The sequence below is a fragment of the Pongo pygmaeus genome, chromosome 7 (assembly GCF_028885625.2).
Source record: "Pongo pygmaeus isolate AG05252 chromosome 7, NHGRI_mPonPyg2-v2.0_pri, whole genome shotgun sequence".
Taxonomy (NCBI): domain Eukaryota; kingdom Metazoa; phylum Chordata; class Mammalia; order Primates; family Hominidae; genus Pongo; species Pongo pygmaeus.
In genome coordinates, this window is record NC_072380.2 from 18603931 (window position 1) to 18628427 (window position 24497).

At 40.8% G+C, this 24497-nt stretch overlaps 1 protein-coding gene across 6 annotated transcripts in view; it reads right to left on the bottom strand.

The window, feature by feature from the left end:
* Window positions 1–2203: 2203 nt before the first annotated feature.
* PSD3 (pleckstrin and Sec7 domain containing 3) overlaps window positions 2204–24497 on the bottom strand; it is a 491817-nt gene continuing 469523 nt past the window's right edge. For all 6 annotated transcript variants that reach the window (XM_054499657.2, XM_063668553.1, XM_063668552.1 and 3 more), the window contains one exon: window positions 2204–10868. In XM_054499657.2, the coding sequence (XP_054355632.1) occupies window positions 10653–10868 (216 nt within the window). In that variant the 3' untranslated portion in view covers window positions 2204–10652. The remainder of the gene's footprint in view (window positions 10869–24497) is intronic.

Genomic DNA, 24497 nt, shown 5'->3' on the forward strand with positions numbered 1-24497 from the left:
TTATGACATACCCATTTTTCATAAACTTGCCTTCTGTAGCTTCCATCAAGTTATTAATTAAAATGTTGAATGGATGGGGCCAAAAGGCAAGCTTTGCAGCAGGACAATACAAATGCTCTTCCAAGTTGATACATATCCTTTAATTAGTGTCGTTCAAGTGGTTTCACACCCACCAACTCCACTAATGTCCAGATAATATTTCTGCATTTTGCCCAGACATATTTCATTAAAGACTTTGCCAAATGCCTTGTTATGGCCCAGATATTTTGTCTCCTGCATTTTTCTAATCTACAGGTTAGTCTTATAAAATAGGGAATAAATGGAGTCTGAAAAGGTTTCTTTTTGGGAACCCACACTGGCTTCCAATAATTGCTGCTGCCCTTCCAATTTACTCTAAAATTATGCCCAGAATTAATACCAAGCTCCCTAGTCTACAGCATACAGAACTCACGCTCTTCTCCACTAATATTAGAAAGATGTATGCCTGTCTGCAATATTTCCTATTGCTTATAATTTATCAATAAAAATGGACAGTGATTGAGCAGTCTCATTGATGAATCTCAGTTCTGTGGAATAGAATTGATCTAGAGATGAGACATTTAGAGTTGATTGTTGTATCCTTATTCTATTTATTCCTTATGCAATTTAATTTGCTCTAGGTTTAATTTCCCCCTATGAGTTATCAAATATCTCTATAGTCTCACTGGTGCTAATGTTATTAACTGTACAATACAGAGAATACAACAAGATACAAAACCCCCCGCCTCCAGAGGACAGGCAGCTGACAAGGAGGGATTCATATTTGAGTTTGTGATCTGAGAGACTGAAATAGACACTCTTTTATCAACTAAGATGAACCCTGAGGTTAAGGGAAGAAAAGTTATCTGCTGTGGAGGCTTCAGGGCTTGACTAGCACGGCCCCTAAATTCCTATGGCTACAAGAAAAACCACATTCTTGATAAACTCCCTAACAGTACGAGCTACGGACAAATTGTCTGACCCTTTCTAACTCTGAATGATTAATACAACTACTACGATGCTGATTGGAAAGAAGACCAGCCTTATGAACATTCTTTCCTGGTAAGAAACTGCAGAGCTCAAACCAGTTTCAGCAGGTTCTAGAGACTGTGCACAAACTTAGTATCCTATAGTTCACCTTTTAACATAAAGAGCCAAATTACACCTCATGTTAATGCTAACACCTCGCCCTAAAATGAACGTAGGGTGTATGCTATGCATATATTTACCTATTGCACATGTGCTTGGCTCCCCACATACATATGAATAGCTTTTCCTCCAAACCCGCTGCTGAATATGTATGACTCTATTGTGTAATACCGGCCCTGTGAGGCATAAAAACCAACCTTCCCTTCCTTCTTTGAAGAGAGAGGACCTTCCGTATACATCGGAGACCACTCTCCGAGTTTGTAAACTGATATGGCCAATAAAGGTCTCCTTTCTACTATTCAGCCATCGTGGTGGGTCTTTAGACACGTTTCACATTCCAAACAGGGAGCTGGAGTGAAAGCTAAGTGATGGTAAAGGATATAGCTCTCCCAACCCCCACAATGCTTTGATTTCTTTGAGATTTACACCTCATAGCAATTTTGATCTCTGCCAGGCATCATGTGCATTTGTGTTGAAGAGGCTGTAACCAGTGGCCTTGTTTCAAAAAGTCCAAATCCCCCAACATAAGACATCCTTTCTAATATTTAGCAGTGAACAGGATGGCATTTTATTTTTGATTTTCCAAGTCAACGGATCTTACTTTTAACATTAGGTTTGATGAAAAGAGCACAAAGGTACATACCAGGCAGAGTAAGGCAGTGATTTGGAGACCAGCATTTGCATTTTAGGACAATAACTAGCTGCATGGTCTCTTTGCTTTGATGAGAAATAAATGGGAATGCAAATGGCTCTTGAAATTGCTTCAAAATGTTTATTTTCTCCTCCCCTGCTCTAAGCCCCTTAATGAAGACAACAGATCTCTGAAGTATTCAAACACAAATCTTCACAGAAATGTGCGGAGGTGAGTTGGTGTTAGTCTGATTTTCTCACCACTTTGTTCAACCACTCTGGTGACATCTTTCAACGTGGGGCTTGTGGGTGTCTTTTTATGGAGGCAGGCAGAGTGTGGTGTTATTTGATTTTTAAAGGTATTATTATAGTTGCTTAAATAAGCAAATAAAAACATTCCCTCAAATGATTGAAATTTGTTGGATTTATTTCTTTCTAAAGTTTGTACATTTACATATATCATATACATATTTTAAATCCTTCACTATTTTGCATGATTTCTATTACATAAAAACCATTTAAATGCAATAAATTTTGTTGCTGTAAAACAACAAAATATCCCCAACTTATAAAAACACAGGAACAATTATATTCATAAACATTTACACAATAAATGTACTCTATATATCACAGCTTCTATACATATCAGGTGACTCACTTGTCTACGAGGTTTAGCTTTACTTGAACAACAGTGAAATAGGGTAATATTTATATACAACTATTTTAATAAAAAATAAAGCAATTGTAAAATGTAAACTTAATTGTCAAAATATTCTTTAAACACTTTAACAATATCCACACAAATTACTGTTCCATTCAAAAGAAGACCACCATAAATGCCATCGTTTTCTAGAAGATGGCATTTCCAGAATCTGGTAGGTGGTGATGAGGAACAGGTTTCCAGTACGTGTTATAGTACCGCTAGCTTACCCAAATCTGCTAATGCCGACAGTTTCGCCATTGAAAAGGAGCAGGTTGCTATTTTGTCACTAATTACTTTCACAATTTGCAGGGGACATATGGCACCAGGACTGCAATAGAACTGAAATGATTGGTGGAGAAAACTTTGAAGGTAAAGAAATGTTCCACAATGCCAATCAGTTTGAGCCACAGTGAATATAACTCAGTTATTATAATAGGCTGGAAAAGTTAAAAGCTTCTTTATATTAACAGATACAAATTATCGCTTTTCTGCCTGTCCTATGGTAATCAAGGCCGACAATATAAATTCTCCGCTAGTGTACATTTCTGCTCTAGAAATGGGTTCCTAAAACTTGAGATAGAAGAGACTGCAGGGAGGTGGTTAGGCCTTTACCTAACAGCTCTGATCTGGACTGAACAAAGCTGCTAAGCTAGCACTTGAGTGTTCCTTGACCCTTCCCCCAGAAAGGAAATGTTAGCCATTTCCAGGAATCTGGGTGTGGAGGCAAAGATATCGTCCATCTGTGGTTAGAGCTCAGTGTGCCAGTTTGTTTTTTGCAAAGGTAAAATACGTGGTGTTAATTTCACTCAGAGAATCTTTGTCATGACGTCTGTTCATGTGCCACGCTCAGTGACTCAGTCACTCTTGGAGTTGATACCTTGCCTCAGCAGGGTCACGCTATCAGGACACCTGGATCCCTAAAGCAGGGGAAGTGGCATTTGAAACCCAGGCTGTCCTTGCTGCTCAGTAGAAGCCTGAGTGAAGTGGCGGCCGGGGGAGAGGCTCCTCTTTGCAGAGATGATGCGTTATCACCACCCTCTGCAGGGCTCTGGTATTCAGGACTCAGAGCAGTCAGCCTCAGACCTGCAGTGTGGTCCTTAATCGAGCCTTGGGCTGGGACTCTTCCAGGAGCGTCCGAAGACTTATTTATGTCGACTGATGGGAAAATATTAAGTGAAACTCCAAAATTCTCTCCATTAACCAACATTTGCAGGAATTGAAGTTAGGGTGCTTATTTCTATAACACTATTCCTAAGAGATTAGCTCGCTGCCCTGCAAAGGGAAATGCATTTTAGTTCGGTTCCTTTCCATTTCCATCCTCGCTGTTGTTGCTGATGGAAAAGTGCTCAACCGCTCAGCATGTTCAGTCGGAGCTCTCTTACCAGTAAAGCTTAGAGGGGAGTGTGGACAAGGCACATCAGTGCTCCTACAGGAAGTGCCTCCTTGTTTCTTCACTTGTACTCCTCTCTCAAAGGAATGATCTGCAGAGCAAGCAGCTCTGCCACCTTGGAAAATGATGCACACCAGCTTCTGGGACTTTACCCAGGCTACGGAGAGATGCTGGAGAGCTGCTGCTTGTGAAATACAAGAAAGTCTTCAATTTGGTGGTCCACAAGAAAGAATGTGATATGGAGCCCCTCATTTATGTCTTAAAAATATAATGCATCTCAAAGTCAGACACTAGAGCTCAAATTCCACCCTGGCCCTTGGAAAACATCTGTGATGCAGTTTCCACCCCCTCTGTTCATCACCTCTTTAGAATATTCTGGCTCTTTGCATCTTAAGGTCTTATGTTTGTATAACTTAAAACATTCACTGTGTGTGCATGTGTGCAAGCATGTGTACACATGTCAGAGGTCCCAGACATGTCAACTTTTCTCCTTATACACCTAAGGGGACAGTCAACTGGTTCTAAATCTCACGAGTAGAGGATTAACCACAAGCATGGCTACCCTAAATGGAAAGCAACCAGTTTACTGTCCCCTAAGCTTCAATTTGGTCTAATTACTCTTGTTCCTACAGTTTTACAAAAGTATCTTAACAGCATTAAAAATCAATGTGCATATATACTCTCTCTAGAGTGGATATTATTATCCATGTCAAATGGTTACTTGGCTTTATAAACTCCATGGCTTTATGTTAAAGTCCAAACATTTCAAATGGTTAAGGCCCAAAAACGAAACATTTTGTTTCTCCTACTCCTTTTCTACATGATTTTTGAATCAAATGGCTGTTTCTGCAGATCACAATAATTCTTAGAAGGAAATACTCTCGCAAAACTAAGACCCTGCCAATCATTCACAGAGCCAGTCCACTGCACGTCAAGAACCAATTAGGAAAAATGATATATTTGCAAAAATAGTTTGAGACTATAGAGTTAATTAAAAACAAAAACAAAAACAAACAAAAAAAAACGCCTCAGGTGTAACTACCAACACATTACTGCAGCCTGGAGCTGAAGTTAGTCTCCCACCCCACAATTCAAACTCTCTGAATCAGCTACAAAGACATGAGGCAGTGTGTTTAAACAAAAGACACTGCACTCAGCCACTCACTCAAACACACTCAGTCACTGCTTTAAATATACCAAACATGCTGGTTAATAAAATTTTAGTCTCTAGTTATCTATTTACACTCTATAATATAAGCAGTAAGCTCAAACAACTAAGGCCAGTGGCTCTTCTTTGGGGAGAGGCAGGAAAAAGAGACCTAAGTATAAAAATATTTAAAATAAAGTTTAAACCTGGTCCTGAAATTCTTTTACCTGTGACACTAGATGCTAATTTGTGCAACTGCAAACCTAGGATACAGTACCCAATCCTGGGATGCCCTGATATACTTTAGTGCTTGTGGTATTTCTTCCAAGTCAAGCGAGTACGGATGCGGCACCACGAGAGTGGTTTGATCTCCCGTAAAACATACACAAATACATAAATGATACGGTGGGTACTTAATTCTTCCAAAAGCTATATTTTTTATGGACTAATTACAACAACAATAAAGAACGTGTGCTTTAAAGCATCACATTTTGTAATAAGCCCAAAATTGTCAGTTTGACTTTAAGTGCTCTTAATACTAAAGTTACTAAGACTGCACAGGCTGCCTTTTTTTTTTTTTCTTTTCTTTCTGTATTTCCCAAATTACAGGGAGCTATGCCCTTGGTATTGCACACAGTACACTGCAAAAGATTCACAAGGTTAGTTCAAAGTCATTTTTGCCCTGGTGATTCAAAGCTCAAGGACAGAATTTTCTAGCATAAAGTCTTATTAAAATTTTTAATCAAAATATTATTTGAATTTAAGTTGAATAAAACAATACCACTATATATACTCTCAACAACTTCATTATATAATCAGTCCTATGAGGTTGTACTTGCTTTTCATATCACACTGATTAAGGACAAAAATAATTTTGATGTACATGTACCATACACTGATACGCAATCTACACACTGATGCATTTACATACATACAACTATAAATACCCACAAATACAACAATGGCAGGTGACAGCATTTTCTTTGACGACTGACATACTACCTGTAAGAATATTCTCCAAAAGCCCGCAATACTACAGATACACACATAAATTACAAAGGATGAACTGAAGAGACTTAAGAAAACCTACTGTATATACAATTATGTAACTTGCAAAATTTTCCTGCTGTTGCATTCAAGTCAAACTGTCATGCAGATTCAAGTATTTAATGACATTCTCTCTATGAAGACATTCTGTCTGCATGCAATGGGCCAATTATTGTCATAAGCAGAAGGCTGCCCACATGGGTTCTGGATACTGTAGGTACAAAAGGAGAATGCCTTTGGATTTCAGTCCTTCCTTTATGGATGAGAGATGGAAAAGGAATCTGTGAGAAAAATCAGTGACAAAGCACCTCTCTATTGCTATCAATAATCTATCACGGGGTTATTCTGTGATGATTTGATCAGGTAAGATGCTATAAGACTGGTGGAAAGAAATTTGCTGACCTGTGGCAGAGCAGTGGCATGGCCTGGGAGAAAAGATGGCCAGAAAGCTGTGGAGCAAGGCAGGAGGCCCAGAGGTGCATCTGCCTGCAAAGCTGACTTACCATTTTCTGTCAGAGTAACTTAGATGCTTTGAGACAAAAGCAGATACTATTTAAACTCCAACTTGGACAATTCCTCATAAACTAGACTTCAGGTTTAACAACTCTTAGGATGCCACTTTTGTTCTTTGTTTTACAGTGCTAATTTTACAACTGGAAAAAATTCTGTCATTTGAAAAGTCAAGGGATGACTCACTGCTGAAATGAAGAGAGGTGGCTCCCAACCCGCTGAAAACGCAACCAAGTCCACGGGAGTTAAATTACAGAGATTCAAACCTGCAAAGCTAAACTTCCTGTGAATTCAGGATGCAACATGCTTAACTGATGACTACAAGGAAAAATGCCAAAGGAACTCAAATTCAAGGACAATTAATGAAACCCAAGAAGGTTTTGATAGTAAGACAATGGAGAAGCTTCTTTAACGTCAATTTTCTTTCAATTGTCAATGATTAGTTAAAAAGAGAAGAGTGCAACTCATGACAACCAGGCCCTGCCTCTCATCCTTCCCAGATCTTTACATGATAGAGGGAGCAATAGGCAAAGGACAGTAGAAAAGCTTAGTGTAAGTTTGTGTTTAGGCAGTAAGAGGGCCTCTTTCCCTGCTGGTTGCAAAAATTCTTGCACAATCTCAGAAGTTCTGTAGCTTGGCCACAGGGTGAAATACAAACCTATCTTAGCCTTGGAAAGCCAGCCAGATTTTTCCTCTTCCAGAGTTAATTCCTCATGTCACTTCTGCCTAGGGACCAGCCCTCATTTTCTAGATTAGGATAACAGTTGGAGACGCATAGGGGATCCTTGGCACAAGACCACTGCACCAAAAAATGCTTTCTATCCTCTGCATCTAAGAGCAATAAAAAGGTTACACATAATCCAGGGACTACATTTCCATCAGAGGACTCTCTCCCATCATGGTTTTGCTGAGATTAATTAAAATTCACAAAAGTATTGCTCAGTTTAATTAGACACTGCTGAGAGTTAGCAAAATGATGTTTCAGAAAAGTGCACTTCAGAAATGCCTATGGGCTGGCGATAAAGTAAGGACTCTGCATCCTAGTAATTAAGTTCTGATTGCTAATGAGGAATCCCAGACACCTCCCTGTAAAAGCCAGCATGCGAGGTGGGAACGAACCCCTAAAATTCAGATTTTATACATGGGCCACCTGTATGGTCAATTTCGCAACAAGACTATGACCAAGGTATTCTGATAGCTGTCAAGATTTTCTATACTAGAAATTAATATGAAGTGTATTGATGTGAAGAAGATTTATCATATGGAAGGAAGTCCCAAGGCTCCTGGGCGCTGAGGTGGGGGACGGAGGTGGGTGGCATACCTTCAGAGGAAAGGGAAGGGGTGCTCCCTTGTACCGTGAATTGGGCAACAGGCTTGGAGCAGCTGTGAAAGGAAACATCCTCAATTTCTTCTGGCTAGATACCACAGGAAATAAATTATCCCAAAAGAAAATGTGGTTGGCTATGGGCCAGACTCTCAGAATCTAGGCAAATCAGTGACTGTTTCCTCCCATAGCATAAACTCTTGGCCTCCTTCATGCGCTCATGACAGACAGCAACCTTCAGAAGCCTCAGGGAAGAGGTGTTCTCAGCCCATGCGCTAAAGATGGACAGCATCATGCTATGGCAATCTGAGATCCTGGCTCACAAAAGAACCTTTAAAATTGTTTTTAAAGATAAACTATGCAAACATGGTATAATGAAGCTTCAAAAGAGCCCTTCGTATCCAATGATCTATTAGCCTATCCAGAAGTCCCTGGAGTTAATATTAGTGAGTCATATGACACGGACAGTGCTATAGTGGTGCTGATGCTAGCCGAGTATTTCAAGACTACTCTAAATGTCAGAAATACTGTAGCAAGGTACCATTCAATGTATATTAAATAAGTAAAATACATACAGACATTCTATATACATAGACATAGACTGTGGGCAAACACATTCAAGCCACTCAGGGAAGTTCCTTTTTCTTTAGTTACTGAAGCTCGTAGATGACACGGTCTAGGTACCTCTCTCCCCTCTGCTTAGTATAAACATTTAGGCAGAAAACAAATATCCTGATAATTTAGATTATCAGGTAGAAAGACAGATAACTTGCTTGTGGATATGTTGGATTCAGTGAGAGGCTACAAAAATCAATCTGATACATGGGCCATATTGGTAACTATCCTGTTTGTTTTGCAGTTCTGAAACATAAACTTAGTTACTGCCTTTACCCAAACAAGGCAGAGAGTTAAAAGTAAGTTTTTTTTTTTAAAGGTGTGGCAAAATACTTATTACAAAGAAAGGAACTGCAACCCTAGAGAGGGGTAAGCCTTCTCTGGGCAACAGCAAATATGGACATTTACAGAGGGGAAGGAAGTAAACGTTAATAAATAATTCTGTAAATAAATGCTAGTACATCATAATAACATACCACTTAGACACTACCATGGCTTTACAGCAGGTTTTCTCTAATTCACTGGAACCATGCTATTCATGTAGAGCAGCTGATTCTTTGGTCATAGTACCTTCAACAAATAAACTGTAGAACTAGAGAAAATTTCTAAGGGAGAAAAAAGAATAATCAAAGTGATTCTATTAGTTCTGAAGTTGTGCCACTTGTGGAGATTTTAACTTTAGGGATTACAGAGTTTCAAGGTTAGGAAATCACAAAGTTCTAGATCTCAGTGGGCTAAACTTTCACTCCTTTCTCTTCCTCTACAGAGGAATATTCTGTTTATCACCCTGAATTTCAAAGGGACTGTAACTGGAACAAGCTCATGACTGCAAAGTTAATAGAACCATTTTGAGTAGACAGAAAGAAAGGACCGAAAATAGATAAAGTATTTTTAGGAGAAAGTTGAGTAGTAGCAGAGTGAAGTGGCTATCAAGGAGACTGAGATAAGAATAAACAAAGTCACTTTGCACCTGCAACCAGAAGATTCCTCAGTTTTCCAACCATAATTCATTCTATTACTTTCAGATATATTTTAAAGAACCAATATCCATTGTGGACAACTGCAGCTACATTTTCCTCCATTATTTTGTCTTAAGGACACAAGAAAAGCTGTTTCACTTTAGTATTATTTTGTTAGGAAGGAAGAACTCAATATCACAACCAGGACACAACCCCATGCCCACACACGCACACACACACACACATATGTAGAGTAAGAGAAATCTATTCCTGGATGGAAAGATATCAACGATAGAGATGATGGATTTCTACTCTAGACCCTGTGGGAGTGAGGTAACAATTCCTGCAGACTGAGCACATGCCTACTGCTGCAGCTCCTCAAGGGCCGATTATTGCCCCCATCCTTTAGCAAACAAAATTAACTGGATATCAATCTTTCCTCAACCTTCAAAGGCAAAATGACTCCACTTCCTCTTTCCCTTGCTTGGCTGAAATGGAATCAGCACTTCAAGCAAGCTAATGTGCTTCCCTAAGTTCTCAGTCCTACGATCTTCACGCTCCTTTTCCCTGCTTCCAGCAGGGTCCGATCTCAACAACAAGTGCTAAGCTGCACATGAAGCTGCCTCATATTGGAGCAACTAGATTCCCAGCACTGTGATTCTTACTGGAGCATCTGTGAGTGCTCAGTTCTACCTCTGTGACTGGGCAAGATTTCACATATAAAGGCGTATATTAACTCCAGCTAGAATTTACTAAAACTACAGTTTGTCCAGTTAAGTGTTTCACAATGGATTAAATTCTTTAACCTTAAAAAAAAAAGTGTAACAGTTGATATGAGAATACATAAAACAACTGAGCAGACTGCAAACAAGAGAAAACCGAAAGAGAAAGGATACATAATTCATTCTGAAATCACGATCCCCTCCTCCTCACAGAAAAGGTGCATTAGCTATCAAGTTGCAAAAATCATCAAAGCAAAAGAAATCAAGAGCAAAGACAATCTGTACAGAAACTAACAAAAATATACAATAGAAAAAATTACTAATGCACCATTTTGTCACAGACTTTTTTTTTTTTTAAATATATTCACGGATTACCAGAAAGATCTTGAAAAACCCTATTTTGCTCCATGACCAGCACTTCCTGGCCGCAGATGGACTCTAAGTAACTTTTTGCTTAATGCTTGGTGTTTCAGGTCGGTGATCCTTCCTCTCTGACACGTTACGCTTGACTTTGGCAGTGATTGGAGAAGTATCCGGGTTCAGCGAAGGACTCGAGTGCGACTTCTTCAGTCCTGCAGCCTCGCTTTCGTCGTTACTCAGGAGCTCTTTGCCTCCTTCCTTGAGAATGCTGACATACATTTCATAGCGGGTTTTCTGAAGGCAAGACCAGAGAACAATGGTAGTCAGAAAACTGTTCAAAATGCACGTGTGCAGCACACTTGTGTATTACTCACCTGGAGAGTGTGAATGGCTGTTGAAGACTTTGCTTCATTTCCCAAACTGACAAATTACCTGGGCACTTACTGGGCACATGAGAGGCAACTACAGAGACTGTCTCAGGTAGATAAGAAATTAAGTTAGAATTTTAGTTCTCATTTGTTCTGGATTCTGATGGAATGTCAACTTGGAGTTGCTGGCTACCAGATGGAACACCATGAATCTAGAACACTCAGGCACGAGAAGGGTGTAAGTTGGAGGAGCTGTCACCTCTGGTTTTCGGCGGCTGCATGGCTCTTGTGGCTCTGTACTAAAGTCACCTGAGCCTCCCCAGGTAATCCAGGCCTCACATGAAACTGGCTTGGATATGGTTGTTTACTCTTTTTCCGACTCCCTGTAACCCTACAAAGGCTCGCCTTGAGGGACCATTCCATGGCGAATCTCCTGGACAGTCAGTCCCCTATGAGACCATACTACTTTCTAGAAGCTGCTCTGGGTTTCCCTCCATTGCTTTTCTGCAAGGATTACCCACTTCTCTGGTTATTATGAACAGGTGCTGCTATGAACAGTAAGAAGTTGGCAGAATTTCAAGTTATTTTCTGATGCTTTTCTCACTCAACAATATTCATTACCAACTATGTACTGAATACCTACTATGTTTCAAACAGTTCCTTGATTCCTTCATCTCTTGGATATCTAAGATTTTTTTTTTCTTTTTCCATGGCTCTGGCACTTTTTTTTTTTTTCCAGTTTCTATCCCAATCAGTATATAGAACTATCATATATGTTGCAAATTGGAGAAGGGTCTCAGATTCTTAATTTGATACATTCTGGTAAAATAAGTATTCCACCACCCTGCCTCAACACATGAAGAATTTATAGAAAGCTTAAAGTGTTTTATTTCTAAACCAAAGAACATGTCAGTTATAAATTGTCCCAACAAAGGCAGGCAAATTCTGTTTTGACTATACATCCGTCTTAGGGATTTTTCTAGTCAGATTGGGGTTTTGTATGTGTCGGTTTTAAGTAAGTAATTTAGAAGTGCTACCTTTTCAAGCTGTTTGGTTTAACAATGGGAAAAAGCTGCTAGACATTCAGTATGTTCTGGGGTTGGCCAGTATTCAAGTGGGGTGTGAGCGTTGGTTGCCGATGATGACATTTATTGAGTGCCAACAGCTTAGCACAGGTCATTCACACAATATTCATATACAACTGATAACTTATCATCCCTGCTTTACAGTTAAGACAACAAAGTTGAAGAGAAGTTCAAAGTCAAAGTAAGGAAGAAATTAAACTGGGATTTGAACCAAGGCAATCTGAGTTCTTAACCCATGGCTCTTAAGCTATATTACCTCCATTGATATGAAAATACAGATTATATGTATATAGATTTTAGGATGACTACTCTGACAGACACTGTTGGTTGGCCAATCAAAGGCCATTCTCAACCCCCTCCACTCTTATGTGCCTTTCACTACAAAGACTGATAAAACCAGAGATACTTACTTTCCCAGTCCCTCTTGTAGCTAAGTCGGGCCATGTGATATTGTGGCCAGTAAGAGGTAAGGAAGAGTCTTTTGGGGGGCTTCTGGGAAAGTGATTTTGCTTTCTGATAAAAGGGACAGAATTTAAGGAGAAGTCACTGGTGTTAACCTCTCATTCGTTTTTTTTTCTCTGAGACAGAGTCTCATTCTGTCGTCCAGGCTGGAATGCAGTGGCATGATCTCAGCTCACTGCAACCTCCGCCTCCCGGGTCCTAGCAATTCTTCTGCCTCAGCCTCCCAAGTAGCTGGGATTACAGGCGCATACCACCACACCCAGCTAATTTTTGTATTTTTAGTAGAGATGGGGTTTCACCATGTTGGCCAGGCTGGCCTCGAACTCCTGACCTCAGGTGATCCACCTGCCTCGGCCTCCCAAAGTGCTGGGATTACAGGCATGAGCCACTGCACATGGCCTAGCCTCTTTTTCTTCTTCCGTCCTTAACATGGACATGACTCCTAAAGCTGCTGCTCTGTGACATGGGCAGTAGGTATGAGGAAATAGGACAACATGCTGCGCCTGAGGAAAAATGGAAAGACGGAGAGAGCCATGTTGACATGATGAGCTGGATCCAACCCTAAGGCTACGACCTCTGGAATCACGTTAAGTAGGAATAATAAATATCTTATGGGTTAAACCACTGTTTATCAAGTATTATTATCTGCAGTTTAAAGCATTACTAAATACACATTCCAGTTTCAATAAAGAAGTAACAAAATAAAGAATAGCATGCTAAGCATTATCTCAGAAGGTCACATGATGGTTTCATAAGGGCATTTGCTAGTAAAAAATGTCATCAGTATCACACATCAGTAGATGCACTGAGAAATCAGAGGATTGAACAAGATCATATCCACAGGACATAAAGATTCTAAACTCCTTTTCATTTTATGAATTTATTAATTAATCTACTCCTAAACTGCCTTGGTGGCAAGATTAAAAAACAGAAAAGAACTACCCCCAACAGAAACAAAGTTTAGTAAAATAGTCTAAAGGTAGTTTAAAAATAGATTCAGGAAACCAGCGTAAGGCATACGATTTCATGAAGCTGGAGCGTTTACGCAATGAAAAGAGAATGAAGAAAAATTGTTTAGGTCACTTGAAAGGGGACAAAAGGAGAGAAGGTGATAGGGACAGTTTTCCACTAGTCTTTGAAGAAAGTGATACTACTGGGAAAATCCACCTGAAAAATACATGAAGGAAAGCCATCTCATCCACTCATTTTACAGCTCCAGCTGCAAAGCTATTGTCTTAAATAAATTACATCTGTGTGCCAATCAACAAACAAAAGGCACAGCACAGAGGTGTGGCAGTGCATGAGCCATCAGACCAGAAGAAAAGACAAAGCAGAGAAAACGGGGTAAGTGGGGCCGGAAAACAAAGCCTGCCCTGCTAAGGAAGCCTTCGAGGGTTGATGAGTTTGCAAACGCTGCGCTCCATTTCTGACTTAAAAAAGGCTTATAGGGACAGAGGTTACAAAACCCACAAATGTAGCTTTGCATTTTACCAATCTCTGAGTCTAGATTTTACAGAACCAAACCAAATATGCCTCTTCAAAACATTTTAGGAAAACATAACTTTAATCTCAGGACTAACCAGCAGGTATTAGTTTTAGCCAAGTATCTCTAGGATTACAGACTCAACCACATATGTAAATACTATCCAGAGGATTTGAGGACAAAATAAAATTGTCTCAGAGTAAAGAAAAATAACTCTGAATGATGCTCTGGAGAGCAACAGCAAGAAACATAACTTTGAAATTTCTCTCTTCATTGATTTCTCCTCATATTCTCTTTCTGGGCAGTAGGAAGGTCATATTTCTTAACTATGCAACAGCATCATTGGGAGAGTTTATTTCCTTTCTTCCTTTCAGAGAAGATGTGATTTGCATCTTTTTTCCTAAGACCGATTGTGAAATTTAAGTTTTAAATGAAAGCTGGTGTGTAAGAAAAAGTAAAGGAGCAGCAAGAAGTATATTAGTAAATTACTTTTTCTTTTTGAGATGGAGTCTTGCTCTGTCTCCAGGCTGGAGTGCAGTGGCATGATCTCGGCTCACTGCAACCTCTGCCTACTGGGTTCAAGGGATTCCCCTGCCTCAGCCTCTGGAGTAGCTGGGACTACAGGCGCACACCACCAAGCACGACTAATTTTTTTTGTGTTAGTAGAGACAGGATTTCACCATGTTGGCCAGGATGGTCTCGATCTCCTGACCTCATGATCCGCCTGCCTCGGCCTTCCAAACTGCTGGGATTACAGGCGTGAGGCACCACACTCGGCCAGTAAATTACCTTTTAAAGGTTTGACGCACCAGCTCAGAGACTGAAAACCATGATCAGTGTTCAAGAGGTCAACTTGGACCCAAGAAGCTCATCAATCACATTGTGGCAGACGGTGTTTCCTGCTTCCTGAACAGCCTCTTCTTTCGTGCTAATGGAACTGTGCTCTTTATTAAGAATGCCAACATGCCCAGCCCCATGAGAGGAATTATGGTTTAAAGCAGGCGTGATGACCCTTGTCTCTGTTAGTTTCCACTGCTGCCCTGTGGCCTAGATTTGGCCCCTGACATGTAAGTACAAGTCTGCTAGGACAGTTTATGAAAGCAGCTTCTTTTGCTATTCTGATAGAAGGTGGGAGGCAATAAGGTATTTTAAAATGAAGGTACATACATTGTTTTTTAAGACATAATGCAACTGTACACTTAACGGATGACTGTATGCTGTAAACATAACTTTTATATGCACTGGGAAACAAAAAAATTTGGGTGACTTGCTTTATTGTGATATTCGCTTTATTGCAGTACTCTGGAACTGAACCTGCAGTAACTCAGGTACGCCTGTATCTGTAACCACTTTCAGGTTCTAGGAAATGATTAGCACTCTAGTACTTAGGGAGAAAGCTTAGGGATAATTCTTAAGTGGTGAAGAAGGAAATTTGACAATAAAAGCTTTGCTCCTTCACTCTTCTTTTTCTCTAATGTCTCACATCCTTTCAGTCAGCAAGTTTTGTCCATCTATCAGAACTGCACCATTTCTCACCACCTCTCCCATTTCCAGTCTGGACCGAGCTCATCACCTTGTGCCCGGGTTCCTGCCAGTCGCCTGACTGCTCTCCCTGTTCCCTCCTTGCCCTCCACGTGTGCTCCTCTCAAAAGACACTGCCCTGTTAAAACGCAAGACAGAATGTGTCAGCTCTGCCCAAAGTACTCTAATGGCTTCTCATCCTTAAAATCCTTCTCAACCAGGAATCCTTAAAATGCCCTAGAAAACCCATGCGCCACCCCTTTCCCATGGCCCAGTCTCTCAGTTCTGTCCCTGGGCTTGGATCTGCCTCCACGGCACACACTCTTATTCGAGGGCCTGTGGAACTTGCTATTCTCTCTGTCCAAAAAGCTCTTCTTCCAGAAGCCCACAGGACTTCCTCCCTCCCCTCCCTCACCTCTTTCAGGTGTGCACTCTAACGTCACCTTGACACTGAGGCCTTCCCTGGCCATCAAAATCTAAAACTGGAACACCTACTCTTACTGCTTTATTTTTTCCTTAGCATTTCTCCCCATCTGACAGCCTTATATTTTACTTGAAAAAAAAAAAAAAACCTTTTGATTTCCTCCTTTTCCCCCCAATACTAGATACCATCACATGAGGGTGAGGACTTTGAGTTTGTTTACTAATATATCCCCAGGGCCAAGAACACACAGTGGACAAGGAATAAGCGCCACTGAGTGCATGAACAGAAAGAGGAGGAACACATTTTTCCATACACGGTAGAAAATATATTTTGAACTTGTAATATGGCAAATCCAGAAAAAGAAAAATAACATGGATATACATGTTGATGGTAGATGCCTGATGCGTTCCTAATTCAGGATCCTCTGGGAACACACCTTTATCTTCAGTATCCCACCCTTCCAATGATGTTTTTCACAAAAATGCTAAGGTCTGACCCTGTCAGTATTGAAGCTCATAAGCCACCACATGGCAAAGGCTTGTCCACTTCCGCTCCACAACCTCTTGACCTCTGTTGTCAAGATGCCACACATGGCAGATCCTCAACAGTGCACTGAGGTACAGCCTGCCTTGCTTAGGACTGGGGCTTTTTCTCTCTCTTTAGAGAGAAACATAGGTTATATTATACTTTTGAGGTTCATAAAACACAGACCCATTTTCTGAGAATCTTTTTTTTTTTTTTTTTGAGATGGAGTTTCGCTGTTGTCACCCAGGCTGGATTGCAATGGGGCGATTTTGGCTCACTGCAACCTCCACCTCCTGGGTTCAAGCCATTCTCCTGCCTCAGCCTCCCAAGTAGCTGGGATTACAGGCATGCACCACCACGCCTGGCTAATTTTGTATTTTTATTGGAGATGGGGTTTCTCCATGTTGGTCAGGCTGGTCTCAAACTCCTGACCTCAGGTGATCCACCTGCCTTGGCCTCTCAAAGTGCTGGGATTACAGGGGCGGGCCACCTCATTCGGCCCTGAGAATCTCTTATATAGTAGTACATGAAAAATAGATTTTATTGCCCACTTTGAGCTTCAAAATAAAGTGAGAAACTGGACCACTGTAGGTGGACTCCAGTGATTCCTCATATGGATAATTACTAGGTCTCATTACAATTCATTACAACATGAAGAGAAGGCTCTACATTTGTCTTCTAAAAGTATACATTAAAAAGATAAGGATTTGTCAAGGATTATTTATATCTGGAATCTACTTGCCTGATCATTCCCACATGAAATTGACATGTAATGTATCAGGAGCTCATTTACCTTTGGATACGTAATTCCATACTAACCTAAGATTCTAAGTTCTCTGGGTCAGAGGATATTAGCCTCATCAATATGAATTCAGGAGGGAATCTGCTGTTGGTACTAAACAAATAATAACAATATTCAAGTATTATATCTTCGCTTTGATAATTTTTTATAGCCAGATGGTAGAAAAGGGAATCTGAAACAACAACAAGATGTTTTAACTAATACAATTTCAGGCCACAAAGTAATCACTACACAAAAATGAACATAGTTCCAGATAGGGCACATTAAAAATGAGATAGGATGTTTAACAATGAGCCCGTGGAAAGCATGGTGGCAGTAAAAAGAAGAGTCTTGCAGTCAAGTAGCCTGTTGTTGACAATGCCTCTAACTAATAAGAGTGGCCTTAATTCATTCTCCAAAATTGTTGTTCAGTCTTCATAATGTAGCCCTTTCAGGTATGTGTCTTTCATTTACAAGGGCAAAGACAGTTCTAGAAAAATGCGTGCCTCAGGGGCAGTTTTGCTACCTTTGGTTATGTTATTAAAGATTTTATCTTTGTCTCTGCAGATTCATTCTCAGGTCAATTCTAAATAACTTCAGAGCTGCACACTCAGCTTCCTTCCTTAGGAATGCTCCAACAGGGTAAACAGTTCCAACAATGTAAGAATAATATAATTCCACTAACAGAAAAACAACTTGGGATGGAATTTTACCAAATACAACTGCAATGGCAGATCTCTGCTGACAAGAATCTACACACTGTTTTCTTGGACCTGGCCCATTCAGTGAGCTCTCCCTCTTAATTAATTAAAATTTGCTGTTTTGATAAAGCCTTCTGTGACCACCAAGAGCCAAAGGCAACTCAAGTGTTTAATGGCGTCTTTGTCTACTCAAGTAAAATTCTTTCTTCAGTGTGTAACCCCTCCTTATTACATTTTTTTGCTGTAGTTCTTTATTAAGCTGATCTTCGATTATCTGTAAAAATACTTCCCAAATATGGCCAGGCGCGGTGGCTCACACCTGTAATCCCAGCACTTTGGGAGGCCGAGGCGGGCAGATCACGAGGTCAGGAGATCGAGACCATCTTGGCTAACACGGTGAAACCCCGTCTCTACTAACAAAAATACAAAAAAAATTAGCCGGGCGTGGTGGCAGGTGCCTGTAGTCCCAGCTACTCGGGAGGCTGAGGCAGGAGAATGGCGTGAACCCATGAGGCGGAGCTTGCAGTGAGCCTAGATCTTGCCACTGCATTCCAGCCTGGGTGACAGAGCAAGACTCTCTCTCAAAAACAAAAACAAAAACAAAAACAAAACTTCCCAAATATGTAGGGAAAAAATCCCTTTTCACTAGCATCAATGTCCACAAGGGATAAATAAAAATGATCGTGTCTAAGACCATGTAAACTGCTACTTGGGTTGAATGTTAATTGCGTTTCGAAAAAAATTACAACTATTGATATTCTTTGAAAAGTAGTTTAATTATATCCACACATATATTTACATGGATCTCACTGAACAGTTTCTCTCCAGAGCCCTGCATACCATTTTATATCCCATTTAATAGAATAATATCTCCTTTTGACCTCTGATACATGAATATGATAGTAACAACCTGAATGAAAATACAACTGGGCTGCAATTTTAACTGACTGCTCCTATTTGCATTCAGACCTCATTGCTCTAGCAATCAAATCCTGAACACATTTCCTCCTGACATTGTGTTTTCTCATGCAGACAGGGCAAAAGGCCATCTTAAGACAAAATGAGCAGAAAAGCAATAATGTCATGTACACAGCAATACACTTTGCTCCTAGATCTCTACAATGGAAAAGAAACAAACCAAAAAAAAAAAAAAACCAAACAAACAAAACAAGGAGCTTCTGAAGGAACTGCTTATTCAAGTAAGGACTGCTCATCTCCCTTCTGCGTACTACGGGATGATGGCAGAATTGAGTTGCAGAGACTTTCTCCTTGACCAGGTGGCCCACCCACCACTACCTACTGACTTAAGAAAGCAATTGCATTCAAAACAGAGTTCCTGTATGAAAGCTATGCTGGAAATTACATTTTTAAAAAGAAAATGTTCAGGTTTTTTTTTTTCTTTTCCCTATGCTACTCCCATATCAGGCTTCAGAATACAGTAGTAACCTACTGCCTAAATATAGCAAATAACCACACATTTTTATTTATATAGTTCGTGTTCGTGGCTTTCTGGGAAATCCAAAGAAAGTGTGAATTCCATTCTTTTGATTCATTCTCCCTTTCTGCCCTATTGCTCTCTAAATGAACTCTGTGACTTTCATTTTTTAAAAAATTAAACATTAAAAAGCTTACTTTTTAATATAATGGTACAATCAGAGCTCAACACTAGCACAGTCCAGGAGGCCTGTGTCTGTAGGAAGTGTTCTGAGAGCTTCATTTGTCTGCATTCTGTTCCCATACCCCGCCCCATGAAGCTCTCATAGGAATCTGCTCTTGACTGTGGACTCAGCTCTACCTTACTCTTCACTGCCCCTATGGAGTTTCCCAGACAGGCCCTTCAGAGAGGAAGGAGAGCTGAGTGACCATCAGTAGACACTCCCCACCTCCAGGCCCTGCTATTCCTTTCCTCAGGGCCCAACCAGTCGCCAAGACCAGGAGTAGAAAGCAGGTGCTTTTACCTTTGAATAACAACACTGTCCTCTTTGCGGAGAAGAAGAAGGAGATGTGAGTTGTTAAGAAGAGTATGCAATTCCTGCTGAAAACTAATTTTAAAAAACTATGATTTCTCTCATTCTTTACACTGTTTCTCTAGCTCTCAAAATTCTTTCTTTAAACTCTGTCTCTATAAGTATTCAGCTTCTCATCTCTTTTTCAAAACTAAAATCAACATTCCGTAAGTCTACAAAGCTTACTTAGAAAATATCACACATTTTATTTTCTAGGTGGAAAACTCAAGAAAGAAATTGTCTGGTTCCAACCCACAAACAGAGCAACCTTACGAAGATCTGCCACCCACAAGGCCTCTGGCTCTGGCTGTTCCCAAAGGTCCCACCCAGCTTGGCCTTGTGATGGTTTTGACTACAGCTGAGTATAAAATTAAAAAAAGAAAACACACCCTGATTTGATTAACGGGATTACCGAGTTTGTTGTTCAACAAAATGGAAAAAAAAAATTAGCCTCTGAAACACAAGGATAGAAGGTTAAGCTTCCACTTACCCAAGATAAGTAATCTGGGCTAAAGAAGTACTGCTATCTGGGTAAGAGACTAAATTTTGCCTAAGGATAAAAGTTTGTCACTCATTAAATTTTTCCCTATGTAACTTACATCTTCTAAAACAAAAAAGGTAGCTTGTTATGGCAACATTTTAATATAGGGCACGTGGTTAATCTTTTGGTTTACACTTTGCTTTTCCTTCTGATTGTACTGGAATTCCCCAAAGTCATACTGGGTATCCCTCAGAAGCACATTCCCAGAGTTCTTCATGACATCTTGTGTGTCACACTCACAGCTCCAAAAGGGCTAATGCCAGTCTTAATGGGACAGGGTCAGTTCTTCCAGGAAATCCTTAAAATGTGATTTGAGGAGCAGCTGAAGGAACTGTGATCTAAACTACCTTCCCCAGTGATCTCCTAAGACATTTCATCACCTACATTTATGTATTCCTTTGGACCTGAAGTAGTCTATTTATTTATTTATTTTTGAGATGGAGTCTCACTCTGTCGCCCAGGCTATAGTGCAATGGTGCAATCTCGGCTCACTGCAACCTCCACCTCCTGGGTTCACGCAATTCTCCTGCCTCAGCAAGTAGCCGGGATTACAGGTGCCCACCACCATGCCCGCCTAATATTTTGTATTTTTAGTAGAGAAGGGGTTTCGCCATGTTGGCCATGCTGGTCTCGAACTCCTGACCTCAGATGATCCACCCGTCTCAGCCTCCCAAAGTGCTGGGATTACAGGCATGAGCCACCGTGCCCAGCCTTGAAGTAATTTTAAACTTTCTGAATTTCCAGTTTAAGTGATCCTTTAAATGGGAAGTACCATAAGTAGTCATCTTACCAGTTAGTGTCCAATTTTGAGCTTGTCTTGGTAAAGCGCCTTCCAACCCAAGGAGCCAGTGAGCCACAAGTTATGTGTGGCTATGAGACATGCCAAATGGGGCTAGACTGGATTGAGCTATGCTGTAGGTGTAAAACACACACTAGGTTTTGATGATTTAATATGGAAAAAAGAATGTAAAATATTTTGGACATATTATGTAAAAATTTTAAAAATCTCACTACAATTAATTTCACCTGTTTCATCTATTTATTCATTATGTTGAGAATATTTAAGATCTATTATCCTCAGGAAATTTCAAGTACATAATACATTATTATTAAATACAATCACCATGTTGTACATTAGGTCTCCAGAACTTACGCATCTTATGACCGCACGTTTGTTTGTACCTTTTGATCAACCTCTACTTATTTCCCTCCAACTCCCACCTCAACCCCTGGTGACCACCATTCTACCCTCTGTTTCTTTGTGTTTGAGTTTTTTAGATTCCACATATAAGTTGCACAGGCTATAACTGCTCCATGGTTCGGGGATTTGAATGCCAGGGACATATTTGCTGGCTTGTACCTCCAGCTGGAGGTGAGTGAACGTGGTGGTTCTGCTGGCTCAAGAGCAGGTATGCCTTTGGTGGGTCATCTGGGCTGTTTCTCTAGACAGGGGCATGAGCTTGCATTAATTCAGCCAGCCTGGGATTAATTTGTCTCGTGTGCAGGATCTGAGTCCACAGTTGTTCCTGGGCCCTAGCGCTGGGCACCCACCCATATAAGCTTGGTAGAATGACGGTGGAGACCCAAGATTGGTGGCACACAGAGGCTACTAACCCTCAGAGCAGGACACACTCTAGCAGTGGATCTGGTTTCAAGGTGATGCCATATCGCGGTAGCTTACATAAAGAGGGTAAAGTGAGGGATGTACAACTTGTGCTCCTAATCTGAAGCAATGTAGCTGTGTGAATTACAGGCAGCTCCCCAAACTAGGCTCAGGGCTTGCTACGGCTGTGGTATACTCTTGTAGTAAGAACTGCAGGTGTCTTCAGTGGCAATGGAAGCTGGTGGGGATCTTTTGCTTACCTTTTCCCCTCAAGTGGGCAGTCCCTCTTGACTCCAAGCTAATCTCAGCAGGGAACATGAGTTGGCAGAGGCAGGGTGCCCCATCACCCTCACTATGCTGCCTTCCTGGGCTTCTGAATACTACAGGGATCTCGCTACTCTCTTGCTGCACACTCTAATGCTTTTCCTCTGACACTCTAATTGAGTTTTAGTTGTTTTTGTGAGGGGCATAAGTGCCAGGTATGTGTAAGCCATCTTGCAGACATCACTTCTCAACCCTCTTTCTTTCCTGCTTTCAAGATTCTCTGTGTTTAATTTTTGACAGTTTGATTATAATATGTCTTGGTGAGTTCCTCTTTGGGTTGAACGTGACTGGAGGTCTTTGAGATTCATGTACCTGAATATTCATATCTTTCTCTAGATTTGGGAAGTATTCAGCCTTTAAATAAGTATTCTTTAGATAAGCTTTCTGCCATGTTCCCTCTCTTCCCCTTATTACCTTCTATGATGCAGCAATTAGCTCTCTTGATGGTGTTCCATGATTCCTGTAGATTTCTTTCTTCCTTCCTTTTCATTCTTTTTCCTTTTTTCCCCCATCTGATTAGATATTTTTAACTGACACGTGTTCAAGTTCTCAGCTTCTTTCTTCTGCTTAAGAAAGTCTGCTGTTGACACTTTCTATTGCATTTTTAAAATGTCATTCAGTATATACTTCAGACCCAGAATTTCTGTTTGGGTTGTTAAATAATTTCTCTTAATTGAACTTCTTTTGTTCTTGTATTGTTTTCCTGATTTCATTGAGGAATCAATGAACTCTTGTATTCTTATCTTTGTATTCTGTGGCCTACTGAGTTTTCTTAAAATAATTATTCTGAATTCTTTTCCAGGCAACTCATAGATGTCCATTTCTTTGAAACTGGTTACTAGAATATTATTGTATTTTTTTAATTTTTACAGGATTGTGTTACTTAATGTCTTGCATTGCTGTTTTTGCATTAGAAGAAGCAGTTATCTTCAGTCTTTACTGTCTTTGGGTGAGAAACAGCCAAGCTAGGGATTTTGAGGCTCTCTCAGACCTTTTCTACGGACATGTCTACTCTATACTTCTCATTTCAATTAGTGGGTAATTCTTACACTGTATGGGTTCTCTTGATCCTGCAAGGCTGAGTGCTGAGAGCCTCCCATGTGCGTGCCCTTGGCCAGTGTCCTCTAATGCTCAAATTTGTGTGCCCTTCCTGAATCCCACCGAGCTGAGCTCAGTGACTGTATGACAGGTAGTTTGCACTTGCTATCTGCAGTGCATGCATTGGGAGCTGGCTTGGGGTGGGGATGGGAGTGTGAGGTGCATGCAGCATTTGGAGTGCCTGTGGACCACCTGGGGGAAGGGATCTGTAGGTGAGGCATCCCATGCAGCTTGAGGAGAACTTTCTGATGGAGGTCTACAGAGTAGTTAGAAGCCTCCATGGCCTCTCTTCCCTGCTTTCAATCTTTCTCAACCACTCAGCTGTGCTGGTTGCCTTAATATTCTGAGTGGGGTGTGAAACAGTTTAGCCTCTTAGGTGGCATCCTGCATCTCTCAGGAAGCCAGACACTCACTCATTACACTCCCACTTTCCCCAGTGGAAGAAATTGGAAGTCATGGTTGCAGGGGGCTCTCTTGGCAGTGACCTTTCTGCCTTGAGGTAGGGGTGACATAGGTAAAGTGAAACTGTTCTTCTTATACTCATTATTCTGTCCATTCTCAGATTTTTTTTTTTTTTTTTTGAGACAGAATTTCACTCTTATTGCCCAGGCTAGAGTGCAAAGGCATGATCTCAGCTAAGTGCAACCTCCGCCTCCTGGGTTCAAGTGATTCTCCTGCCTCAGCCTCCCAAGTAGCTGGGGATTACAGGCATGTGCCACTGCACCTGGCTAATTTTGTATTTTTAACAGAGACGGGGTTTCTTTGTATTTTTAATTGAGACGGGGTTTCACCATGTTGGCCAGGCTGGTCTTGAACTCCTGACCTCAGGTGATCCACTCACCTCGGCCTCCCAAAGTGCTGGGATTACCAGGCATGAGCCACCGCACCTGGCCCTATTCTCAGATTTTATAATCTAATGGTGTGCTAAAATTTCTCCACTGGACTCATGGATTCCCCAAATGTACTCTTGTCTGTGGTATACGTCTAAATCAATGCTTCTG